Source organism: Sinocyclocheilus grahami, unplaced genomic scaffold, assembly GCF_001515645.1.
Source record: "Sinocyclocheilus grahami isolate Dianchi unplaced genomic scaffold, SAMN03320097.WGS_v1.1 scaffold456.1, whole genome shotgun sequence".
NCBI lineage: Eukaryota > Metazoa > Chordata > Actinopteri > Cypriniformes > Cyprinidae > Sinocyclocheilus > Sinocyclocheilus grahami.
In genome coordinates, this window is record NW_015505635.1 from 1319821 (window position 1) to 1333675 (window position 13855).

General features: G+C 34.9%; 1 protein-coding gene across 2 annotated transcripts in view; it reads right to left on the reverse strand.

Moving 5' to 3' along the window:
• LOC107552718 (adaptor related protein complex 1 subunit mu 1) overlaps nt 1-13855 on the reverse strand; it is a 29425-nt gene that overhangs the window by 6265 nt on the left and 9305 nt on the right. The window contains exons 7-10 of one of the 2 annotated variants that reach the window (XM_016234682.1): nt 13365-13436; nt 13112-13270; nt 12875-13000; nt 10230-10378 (exon numbers count right to left, since the gene is read on the reverse strand). In XM_016234682.1, coding sequence (XP_016090168.1) covers nt 10268-10378; nt 12875-13000; nt 13112-13270; nt 13365-13436 — 468 coding nt within the window. In that variant the 3' untranslated portion in view covers nt 10230-10267. Of the gene's footprint in view, nt 1-10229; nt 10379-12874; nt 13001-13111; nt 13271-13364; nt 13437-13855 lie in introns of those variants that run through there. The other variant, XM_016234683.1, reaches the window with a different exon arrangement.

A 13855-nucleotide genomic window follows, 5' to 3' on the forward strand; every position in this document is an offset into this window, starting at 1 on the left:
CAATTATTTCAGAGCAAATGCATAATCAAGATTATAATGCATTTTAATTGATTTTTTTATAACTAAAATATTACCAAATATATGTAAATATATTCATAAATACACACGTATATAATAATACTTATCCAAAAAATGTGTGTAATTATAATTGTGGTTATTGATAACTTAGTGCTAAACATATACATATACACACACACACACACACACACACACACACACATAATTGGTATAAAAAATATATAAATAGTATAACATATAATCAGCTACAATAATAATATTATACCTTGCAATTGATTATTATAATACAAAAATATTAATAAAGAATAATAACAATTATATACCATAATTTATTAAATTAAACTTATTATAATCATTTTAATGTACCTTTTAAAATATACCAAAAAACTAGTACAAGAACTCCAAATCTGGCTCAATCACCGAGTTATGTACTATCTGTTTGACCGAACAATAAAAGCATGGGTGGAAGGGGCGGTAGGAGTGTTTGGTTTTTTTTTGGAAACTCTTTATTTTTGCAATTCTATTTGATGTCTCTAGTCACCTTTAAACATCTCCCGAGAGCAGGGTGGACATTTAAGACGTGAGTAATTACAGTCCTCCTGTCCAGCAGCTCTGTGTTTGTTGATTTTGCCGAGTGTTTGTTCTAATCGTGGACTCTATTCTCTCAGAAAACCTCCCTGTCTAAATGCACAAAAATAGCGGACGTAAGACGCAAAATAGGCTTACACAGAACGAGAGATGTATTCTAGGTATCAATACAGATTTAAAAAGCACGAGGACAGCCCTGTGCACGCACGTTTCGGGAGGCATTTTGGGAATCCTGGCGTCCGTGGGCCGGTAATGTGCCACTCTTGGGTGCAGCTCACACAAACTTACCAGGCCACCATCGGCGTCCACGATGAGACGGCCAGACTGTAAAGGTCTAAATGCTGCCGTGCGCCGCTCGTTTTGTGTAAATGTAGCGACTCTGTCTTGTCAGGTTGCGTTTATGTCATGCTCTGGTCAGCCCTTGGTGAACTCCAGTGTATATTTGCAGCTGGATGGAGTCCAGCGTAGGCAGTGCGGAGATGTGCGTGGTCACCGGTCTCTCATTAGCATGCGGCGTGAGCTCACGGTCAGACAGGCAGGCAGACGCGCACAAACATACACGGCCGCTGACTCAGCTCTTTACATGCATCATGCCTTCACTATGTAAACAAGCAAACAAAATATACAGCAGGGATTTTCCTGAAGGACAGTGTTTCAGGGTTTTTAGAATGATAATGAGATGGAAAAACATACATCATGACGAATATTTAAATTCAAATATAATAACGAGAAAAAAACACTCCAGAATAAAGTAATGATGGCACATTGCTGTTTAAAAGTTTGAAGTCAGTAAGACTTTTTTTTTTTAAAGAAATTAATAATTTTATTGAGCAAGGATGCATTAAAGGGTTAGTTCACCCAAAAATGAAAATTAGCCCATAGATTACTCACCCTCAAGTCATCCTAGGTGTATATGACTGGATTCGTCTGAAAGAAGAAAGTCAGAGTTATATTAAAAATGGTCTTTGATCTTTCAAGCCGTTTAATGCCACTCAGCGGGTGTTGCATGCATCAGTCCAAAAGAAGTTAAATAAAAAGTGCCCATCCATAAAAAAAAAAAAGTGTCTCACACAGCTCCGGGGGGTGAACAAAGGCCTTCTGTAGTGAATTGATGCGTTTTTGTAAGAAAAATATCCATATTCAAAACGTAATAATCACTTTAATGTAGCTTGCGCCAACATTTGTACACTGGAAGTAGCTCCAGGCGGATGACGTATGGAGGTCGGCATTGCGCATGCGCTGCTCAGAAGTGACGCACACGGAAGCGCAGCGGAGAGATCAAAACAAAACAAATGCTGTTTTGAACTTTGTATTCATTAAATATTGAATATGACGCATCACAACACCACGGAGACCCGAGAAAAAGCAGGTATTAAAGTCCAAAACCTGACTTGAAATAACCTAACAAATCAATCGGGGCTAAAACGGGTCCATAAATGATAAAATTGCACACTTATTTTTGAGCAGCCCTTAAATGTCGATTATGGATCAAATTGATCCACCGTGGCAAACAGCGAATTTATTGGTGCTGTGTAATGCATTTGAGACGTTGTGTTTTCCTCAGTGCATAACTGACCTTTCACAAGTATATTTTTCTTCTGTAACTGTTAGAAAGTCATGCAAACATATCTATTTTGCTGTCAGGAGTGGGCGAGGCTTACGTGAGTGAACGAGCGCTACTGCTGGTGTGTTTGGGATCATTGTCCTGCTGCATAACCCAAGTGCGCTTGAACTTGAGGTCACAAACTGACGGTCTGACATTCTCCTTCAGGATTTTCTGATAGATTGCAGAATTCATGTTTCCATCAATTATGGCAAGTCGTCCAGGTCCTGAAGCTGCAAAACAGCCCCAGACCATCACACTACCACCACCATATTTTACTGTTGGTATGATGTTCTTTTTCTGAAATGCAGTGTTACTTTTACGCCAGACGTAATGGGACAGTCCACAGAGTATTTTCCCAAAAGTCTTGGGGATCATCAAGATGTTTTCTGGCAAAACTGAGACGAGCCTTTATGTTCTTTTTGCTCAGCAGTGGTTTTCATCTTGGAACTCTGCCATGCAGACCATTTTTGCCCAGTCTCTTTCTTATCGTTTCATTCGCGCTTTAATATGGAATGATACAGGCTACAGCACACGCCACTGTGTTTGTGCGTGCAATTGAAAAGCATGTTACATCTTCATATATATGTATATATGTACATATATAAGACAAAAAGACAAAGGACATAAAAAGAAAAATCACTGGAAAAACTTTATATTTTTCAAATGTTCTTAGCTTCAAGGAGTCAGATTTAACACTGAACGAAGTGACGGCCCGATACAAAACTGTGTAGGAAAAAAAGGTTTTAAAAAAATAAACATTAAAACGTATTGCTATTTATTATTAAAGAAATTACTTTGCACCACTGGAAGCTGAAGTGTGGTCCTATTTCTACAGGATGTATCAAAAATCTGACAAAAATAATGACAAAAAAGGCCTAAAATAATATAAAATAAACAAACTAACAAAAATAAATAAAAAAACCAATGGTAACATGGATCTGAGAGTCATATCCGAAATCTGTAGTTCAAAAATGACTAATTTTATCTTAGGCCTATACGGCACACAGTTATTTGTAATGACCTTGAGAAATGTTGCGAGCCGGACGTGTGTCATGTTAGGCCACAGCTCTGCCATGTGAAGAGCTCAAAGCTACAGACAAGAGAGTTAAAGATTGTTTTGTGAGTTTCATTCGCGCTTTAATATGGAATGATACAGGCTACAGCACACGCCACTGTGTTTGTGCGTGCAATTGAAAAGCATGTTACATATTCATATATATGTATATATGTACATATATAAGACAAAAAGACAAAGGACATAAAAAGAAAAATCACTGGAAAAAATTTATATTTTTCAAATGTTCTTTGCTTCAAGGAGTCAGATTTAACACTGAACGAAGTGACGGCCCGATACAAAACTGTGTAGGAAAAAAAGGTTTAAAAAAAATAAACATTAAAACGTATTGCTATTTATTATTAAAGAAATTACTTTGCACCACTGGAAGCTGAAGTGTGGTCCTATTTCTACAGGATGTATCAAAAATCTTACAAAAATAATGACAAAAAAGGCCTAAAATAATATAAAATAAACAAACTAACAAAAATAAATAAAAAAAACAATGGTAACATGGATCTGAGAGTCATATCCGAAATCTGTAGTTCAAAAATGACTAATTTTATCTTAGGCCTATACGGCACACAGTTATTTGTAATGACCTTGAGAAATGTTGCGAGCCGGACGTGTGTCATGTTAGGCCACAGCTCTGCCATGTGAAGAGCTCAAAGCTACAGACAAGAGAGTTAAAGATTGTTTTGTGTTTTAAAAAACCTTTGTGAAAATTACACGTCTACAAAGTCTGTGCCCTCGGCGCATGACGGTAATAGACCCACTCGCTGGAGAAACGCTCATTTACTGCAGAACTGGCAACGAGATGCTGCATGTTACACCTAATGACAGTGCGGGAAACACAACAATTATTGACAAAAGGCAACTTTAATTGGAGAAGTCGAGCAATTAGAGGATCAGAAAAATGCCAACCTTCATGCTTTCGCATGAGTTTCAAGCAAATATAGTTTGAAATTAAGATTTTTGGTTGCAGTCTCTTCTGCTCACCAAGGCTGCATTTATTTGATCAAAAATATAGTAAAAACAGATAAATATTATTACAAATTAAAATAGCGGTTTTCTATGTGAATATATGTTAAAATGTAATTTATCTCGGTGATTTTCAGCATCATTACTCCAGTCACATGATCCTTCAGAAATCATTCTATTATGCTGATTTGCTCAATTATCATTAATGGTTCTAATTATTATCCATTTTGAAAACTTTTGTTTAATATTTTTGTGGAAACCACAATGAATAGAAACTTTGTTGAACAGAAAGTTCAAAAGAACAGCATTTATTTGAAATAGAAACCTTTTGTAACATTATAAATGTCTTTACTGCACTTTTGATCAAATAAACACCTCCTTACTGAATAAAAGTATTAAAGGGTTCGTTCACCCAAAAATGAAAATTAGCCCATGATTTTCTCACCCTCAAGGCATCCTAGGTGTAAATGACTTTCTTCTTTCAGATGAATCCAGTCGAAGTTATATTAAAAAATGTCTTTGATCTTCCAAGCTTTAGAATGGCACTTAGCGGGTGTTACAGTTCATCAGTCCAAAAGAAGTTAAATTAAGCGCATACATCCATAGTAAAACGTGCCTCACATGGCTCCGGAGGGTGAATGAAGGCCTTCTGTAGCGAATCCATGCGTTGTTGTAATAAAAATATACATATTTAAAAACTTATAAACACTTTTCTATTACTTCCAGTAACTGTCGAACGCGGAAGCAGCGAGGAGAGAACGAAACAAAACACCGGTCACGAATTAGAAGTACAAAACAAGGATTTGTAAAGAAAAATGTTGGAGGATTTCGATATAAGCCAAGAAAAGACTGGTTTTCCTTTGCTAAAGTAAGGAAACTTTGCTTCCTTTGCTCCTGTAAACAAACGTTGGTTTTCACGAGACTAGCATATACTCACCGGCGCATGATGCGCTAAGCATACGTCCTACGTCATCCGCCCGGAATGGCTTCCACGTACGACAGTTACAGGAAGTGATAGAAAAGTGTTTATAAGTTTTTAAATATGTATATTTTTATTACAACGCATGGATTCGCTACAGAAGGCCTTCAAAGCAACTTACAATACATTACACCTACTGAATACACCGACTAGCTTGTAGTATCTTTGGAATAAAGAGCTTTTAGAATGTTAAAGACCTATGGGGGGAAAAATTAACACCACTACCCTCCCCCACAAAACCAGGATATGGTAGTGATCTCACAGTTCTGACAGTGTGTGCACACATCTATGTGTAACCATTCAATCACATTAGAACAGAGTGGACAGTGAAATCCTGTAAATACAGAGTGATAAGAAAGAAAAAAAAATCAAACCTGCTTTAAAACCCAGCAACACAATTGTAGCTGTATGACTTTACAACAGCAACACTGCTTTAACAAAAAAGCAAAACAGCAAGACTTATTTGACATCAAAACAAACATTTTTAATGCTGTCTAATCGCTCTCGCTGTACTTTGATGTCACACACAGAACAGTCTGTGCAGTGCTGCTTCAGTCAAACACCTTTTGTGTTTTATTAGGAGATGCACAACAGTTCTTCTGTGGCTTTATAGGTAATATTTTCACTTACACAATTTAGCAAAGTCAGACAATATTGTGTCTAATATATACCACAATATTAATTTTTTATTATTGAATTGTTACATTTGGAACTAGTCAGTGTTCAAAAAATGCTGGGAAATCACTTCAAGTAGCAAAAAAAAGACAGTTTTTAGAGAAGAAAGAAATCACCCACTGACTTTCAAAGCTGCTTACGACTTTCTACTTCGAGGACCTTCATAGAAATTTAGTGGAGTGAAAAGTACAATATTTGTCTTTCAAATGTAGTGAAGTTAAAGTCATAATTTCCCAGAAAAAATAAACTCAAGTAAAGTACAGATACTCAAAAAGTGTACTTGAGTACAATACTCAAGTAAATGTACTTAGTTACTGTCCGCCTCTGCGTTTTACTGTGGATGTATGCGCTTAATTTCACTTCTTTAGGACTGATGAACTGTAACACCCGTTGAGTGCGATTCTAAAGCTTGGAAGATCAAAGACATTTTTTAATATATATAACTCTGACTGGATTCATCAGAGAAAGAAAGTCAAATACACCTAGGATGCCTTGAGGGTGAGTAAATCATGGGCTAATTTTAATTTTTGGGTGAAATAACCATTTTAATTAATAATAAATAAATAAAAATTCTTACTGAGCCCATTCTTTATCCAGCAAAAACAGTTTCAAATGTTCAACATTGCTAATAATCAGAAATGTTTCTTGAGCAGCAAATCAGATGCACTGTTCTCACCTGCTGGTAGGGCTGCATGTTTTGGGGAAAACAAATTGTGATTTTTCTAATAGAAACTAAAATGTGAAAAAGGTTTGCTTTGCTTGTTTGTTTGTATGGTTGCACAATTTGCCATTTTTTTGTCTATATAACAATATTGCTATAAAATAATAATAGAAAATATTTAGTGCTGTCAAACGATTAATCGTATCCAAAATAAAAGTTTTTGTTTTGGGTGAAATAACCATTTTAATTAATAATAAATAAATAAAAATTCTTACTGAGCCCATTCTTTATCCAGCAAAAACAGTTTCAAATGTTCAACATTGCTAATAATCAGAAATGTTTCTTGAGCAGCAAATCAGCATATTAGAATGATTTCTGAAGAATCATGTGACACTGAAGACTGGATTAATGATGCTGAAAATTCAGCTTTGTTCACAAAACTAAATTACATTTTACATAGAAAACTGTTCTTTTAAATTGTAATAATATTTCATAATTTTACAGTTTCTACTGCATTTTTAAATAAATGCAGCATTGATGAGCAGAAGATACCTTTCAAAAACATTAAAAAAAACCTTAATTATCCCAAACTTTTGACCAGTAGTATAAATATAGCCATGCTGGGAAAACTATTCGGGTTTTCATATAAAACCCATGCATGCTTAAAAATTGCACGCACGTGTCTATTTGTGACTAGCAGAGGCCAGTGGTAATAGTCCAAAGGGCCACGCTCAATCCGTCCAGTGCATCGAGACAGACTGCAGATCTCTAGATGCGGTCGCCAGTCTTAGACAAACGGCCCGAGGCTTGACGTGCAACCAAACCGCAGCCTGGTTCTGCGTGCGTGGGACTGTCGCACAATCAGCTGGCGGCGCTAATCGCAGGGGACTTGCCGCCTGGCGCTCAGGGCACGCAGATGCGCTGACCGCAGCCGGCAGAGCTTATCAAAGCCTGCCTGAGGTTTCCATGCAGGTCAGCACCCAGAACGCCTCTCTCACGGGAACCCAGTCGAGCTGAGTTTGTGATGCACCTCTAATTGAAGCGATCGGATGATAGTCTTGATTTATGGAAGAACTAACATGCATTTTACATCCCCAAAGAGTTCTTTTGACGTTCGGGGATCAAAACCCCCACAGGACAGCTGGGAAGCAGTTGAAAAGCGGCAGCGCTGAATGAAAACGACAAAAAATTAGAGAGAGGAAATTTCATAGAAGTTCAGCACTTAATTCGATCTGACACTCGATTGACTTTCCCCTCATCATTTTTGCCCAAACATCCTCACTCTCGGGGGAAATTGAGTTTCGGACGGTTATATGTCGTTGATATCCGCGTGGGTTGATGAAACTTACCATCATATGGAGGAAATCTTTTGTTTAAAACATAAAATTAGAGGTAATTTTATTGGAGAAGCGGTTTATGAATATCGTACCCAAGGTCGTCCCGAGTTCAGCTCGAAAACTGCTGTTTCACCTTCAACCTCTCTATAATTTGCCTGATTGATTTTATTGTCGATTGTTCATCTGGTTTGTGGGTTACAGACAAAAACAGCTGAATGTCAAACTATGTCAACATGAAATGACTGGCTTCTTATGCTCCTCGACTGAATTAAAGCGTCTGCTAAATGCATAAATATAAATGTGACACTGTAAAAAAAAAAGAGCTATTAGACAACATATTAAATGAATAAATCCTCACGCAGATCATAAGCATTAATAATGTTTTTTAGCTTTATAACTTTGCAGTACAGGCTTCCATTGTAAATGCTTTTAATCATTTTACCAAACTTTTACCTAAATTATTATCAATGTTTTTAACCGGGTACATAACTTTCTCTGATCTAAGAGTACAAACAAGGCTGTTCGTTTTGTTTGTTTTAACATTGGCAGTGTCTCTGGTGAAAACCTCTTTCATCTGTGGGAACTGGAGGAGGAATTCCTCCTTTCAAGTCAACTAAAAAGACAGCATCACTTCACATGCTCTCAGAACGACACCTGCCTTCTAGTTCACTCAATGGCCGTCAGTCAGCGCTCATCACTGACCCGTAAGAGCCACACAAAAACCACACACGCCTAATACCATTATATAAGAGATGATGAAGCGTCTGCAAAGAAAAAGTGCAAAGTTCATTCTCCAAGAGTAACCTCTAACCTATAAGACATGAGTGATTTCTCAGTGCATATGTCTTGTAAACGAAAGGTGTGCAGGAACTTCAGCGATCAGATGCACTGTTCTCACCTGCTGGTAGGGCTGCATGTTTTGGGGAAAACAAATTGTGATTTTTCTAATAGAAACTAAAATGTGAAAAAGGTTTGCTTTGCTTGTTTGTTTGTATGGTTGCACAATTTGCCATTTTTTTGTCTATATAACAATATTGCTATAAAATAATAATAGAAAATATTTAGTGCTGTCAAACGATTAATCGTATCCAAAATAAAAGTTTTTGTTTACATAATATATTTATTTGTACTGTGTTTATTTATTATGCATATATAAATACACACACACATTCAGTATATATTTTGAAAATATTTACATGTATATATATTTATATTATTATATTTTATATTATATATAAATATATTTAAAATATAAACATATTTTTTCTTAAATATATACATGTTTGTATTTATATATACATAATATACACAGTATACAGGAATATATTATGTAAACAAAAACTTTTATTTTGGATGCGCTTAATTGTTTGACAGCACTAAAAATAATACACAGTGCTGCACTAATAATAATCTCTTGTTTTATAACTAAATAAAAAAATGACAAACTAAAATACATTATAATACACATTGTTGCACAAATAATAATTATTACTATTATTATTTGTTACCATTACTAAATAAAAACATAAAAATGACTAAAATATAATATTATAATACATATTGTAGCACTAAAAATGATAATAATATTATTATTCTTATCATTATTAAATAAAAATTACTCTTGTGATATAAAACTGAAAATGTTAAGAATTGTATTAAGAAAATATAACAGCAATAATTTTATTTTTATTACGTTACTGTAAAATCGCAAGACTAATATTTATGGCTTCCCATTAACGCATAAAACTTTTATTTTTAATCATATCGGGACCTTAAAGCTGCTCTTTTATTTATAAGTGCTTCTCATTACAAGTTTGGAAAGATTTTTGGTGCATGGTGCGTTTTCCATTGCACATTATAAGCAACACAAATGAATACAGATGCTAAAAAAAAGTTCAAGCGGAGAAGCATTTACTGTGATGAAAACATGAGCTGTTTGCATGAACATAAACACAAGATGCTGTGCTTCACTCTGAAACACACAGCGCATATATTTATTAAATTAAATCACAGCCTTTGTGATTTGCTAAGGGTAATAAGCCGTATTGCAATTTTGGTTTTATTTCGATTAGTCATGCAGCCATACCTGCTGGATGATTAAACAGATGAAAACACAACCTGAAGGAGGGACTCGAGTCATCTTTAGAATAGAAAAGATCACAGAGGCTAACAGGACTCATATGATTATTCTCATTGCTTTCTGTAAAACAGAAACTGAATGCATTCAAATTGAATGAACTCTGCATGAAGCAAATACATTTCTGAACATTTAAAATAGCCTATTCATGTTAACACAAAAAACATGAATCCACTGACAGCTCGATCCAAAGCTGCAGTGCACAACATCTGCGCGAGAATCATTCCCAGATCAACAAACAGCAGTTGTTCTGTTGAAAGTTTCCACAAACACGTCCCACAGCTCGACTGCAGTCCTGTCCAGTTCATTTCTGCTCTGCCCACCTTTATAAACTGCTGAGGCCTGAGAAACACACACACACAAACACACACTCGACTGACCATAACAAATAAACACACCGTCTGCTAAATCACAAGAATCAGCAGCAGCAGCAGGAGCTGCGGTTCTGTTCTGTCTGTCCTGGCTTTGACTGGCCGCCAGCGTCTGGATCGGGCCACTGTCACGGCCACAACACACACACACACACACACACACTGCATGCAACTTTAACTGTTTCTAATGCAACAAGATTAAAACCCGAGACACATGATAAATATTCTACAAAATGTTTTTCATGTTTATGAGAACTTAAAGGGAGTCTGTCATCCTTTATTCACTCCCATGTTATTTTTCTGTGGAACACAAAATAAGATATTTTGAAGAAAGTGTCCTTACAATGAAATAAGAACAATAATGGACTCCACTGATTTTCACTGTACGGACAATTTTTTTTTTCAAAATATCTTCTTTTGTGATTGCTGAAGAATGAAATCATACAGGTTTGGAATGATATGAAAGTGAGTAAATGACAGAATTATTATTTTTGAGTGAAGAGTTTTGGATTTTATGACTTTTAAAGTAGAACTTCAGCAGGTTTATTGAACACTCTGCTTTCATCAACCAATAGAACTTAAGTTATTTTAGTATTATTAATATGCTATTATATTCTTTAATATATTCTTTATTTTTATTTTTTCAATTTTCATTTTAATAATAGTTTCTAATATTTTATTACGTTTTTGTAAATATTTATATTTAGCTTTAATTCATTTTTATTCAATTTTAATTGTATTTTACTTCACTTGGCTGCCAATACACCATTTCTCATTTAAAATTTTAATCTAATATTTAACTTTATGAAGTGAGTTTGGAGTAAAAATATGTTATTAAATGTGGTATTTTCACATGGTTTCAGATGGAGCAGCATTTACTTCCCAGAGCCGTAGTTCACTGAGAAGCTATGCAAACAGCTGTCATTATCGCAAACGATTTCAGAATCGCACAATAAAATCGTCTGCAATTTTTCATTTTTCATAACTTGTCAGTGAACTATGGCTCCGTGTAGTAAATGCTGCTCCATCTGAAAGCACGTGATGATGATTTCCTGCTGATTACAGAACCGGCATTACTATCAAAATGCGCATGACAATCGCATTCGATTAATCGTGCAGCCCTAACTAAAACTCAAACTTAAATTTAGGGGGAAAATATTACCTAAATGGTAATATTAAAAAAAGAATAAAAATTACAACAGCACATCAAATTACTAAAATGTAGATAAATTAAAACTAAACTGAAAATATAAAAATAAAAGCTGATTCAAAATATGAATAAAAACTTTAATAGTAGATACATAATACTAAGAAAACACAGTGGTCTACGCTATCACATTTCTAAATTAGGGGTGTGCGATATTGACAAAAAAATGATACCTCGATATTTTATCGATAACTATAATTAGACGATATTTTGCTGAGTGTGTTATTGTGCTGGTATCTTAAGGACTGCCGAAGACAGCTGACTCCTAATGTTTTTAATATTCTTCATATTCTGTGTGGTGGTCAGTTCATACTGATAGAAATGAATCTTTTCCAATAAGTTTAAACTGATTTTTGCACTTTATGGGCATTTTTACCTTTATAAAGCCATTTTTTCTAAAAGTGTCCATTATCTTTTGAGTCAAATTCGTACATTTAATCAGGGAATTAGAATAATAAGACATTTGGGCTGTTACCAAGCAAATGAAATCAACACAGAAGCTGCATCTGAAGTGGCATTTAGATGCATTTACACACGTGTATTTTGTTTAATGCAAGACATGAATGCATTTAACCTGCAATTACAAATGCATAAATAATGTTTTGATATATTAAACATAAAATGTTGAATACTGATATTTGAAATTATTTTTAAAAAGCGCCGAAATTAAAACCATTGTGATTGAACCGAATCATTTAAACGGTTGATTCATTCAAGAACGAAACACCGTCATGTTGCTCAGAGACACAAAACAGCGCTGGGGCTGTATTCGAGATGATTTTTGTTGGCGAAATAGAGCAAAAACAAGCAATATGGTGTCTAAAACGTAAGTCTCTTAATTAACTTATTGTTTATTGAATTCAATGTCACATTTGTAATCAGGGTATTTTCTGGAGAAAAACGGCACTCTTCGTGTGAAATTTAATAACTATATGAAGTGGTATAAATATATACATTTTCTGCCATCATGTCTTGAATTTGTGATCATTCTAAATGCATTTTAATAGCCTGAATCATGCAGTGAAAGAAAACACACTAAATGCGCACACGCACTAGTCTAGACTTCACGTAATGTACGCGTGTGCTCTATAGGGATGTTTTGAATGTTTTTTGCTAAATACTCGATAATGTCAAATCGCACATTGTTAAAACAACAATTACGATATTCTAAAGTCTAAATCACTCTCAAATAAAAAAAATAGGATTGCAAGCCATAAAGTAATACTTTGTAATAAAAGTGTGAATGTAACACTTAGTTACCTGTATTCCAGAGGTGGTGAAATAGGGAATCTCAAACTTCACACTGATTGGTGGTTTTCCCTCCTTGTCCTCTGCCTCAACGCTGGGCAGCCCGAAATGAGCCCTCATCAGGTACTCCTTACCTCCCTGAAACACACACACACACACTCATAAGCTTCTGCTAATATCACTCTTTAGGCTAATAGATTTATTATTATGAATGTACAGTATCACAACAGCACTGTGCTTGTTTCTCACAGGGAAAGATTTGATGGACCAAACAATCTCGCTGTTCTCCGGCACCCACTTCACGCTGCCCACCGTGGTCTTAAACTTGGGCGTGTCTGCGTCGGTCGGGACTGGAATATGAATCTCCACATTGTTGGCGGTGGAGCGTCGCTTAAACTGAGACTTGGCCTACGGTAAAACAGACGAGACATTATTTAGGTGCTCTGTGCACAAACACACCATAAAATCACTCTGAAGTTCACACGGATGCAGGTGTTCTCACTTTGATCATGTACTCGATTCTGCTGTGTGAATGCTTCTCAATCACAGACTCGATCCAGATCAGAGGCTTCACCTGTTCACACAGAAAACCAAACAACACAATCAAACGCCGAGTATAAACTGAACAGTGTTATTACAGCATTACTTTTATACTATTATAGTTATTAATCTTTTGAATTAACATTTTATAATGTAATATTTATTTTCAGATTTTGTTTATATTTTTTGTTTATTGATTTTAATAATTTTATGTAGTTTTAGCTTTTTTATTAGTTTTTTTTATATATGATTATGATTATTTTACTTACAATTATTTTAATAAAAATATATAAATTCTATAATTTTTTTAATTTTAATCTTTAAATTTGATATTTATTTTAAAATAAATAACCATTATTAATTTACAATATTATTATTTAGGTTTAATTTACAACTTTAGTTGTAATTTATTATTTCCTTTTCATTTATTTATTATTTCTTTTTTTTAAATTT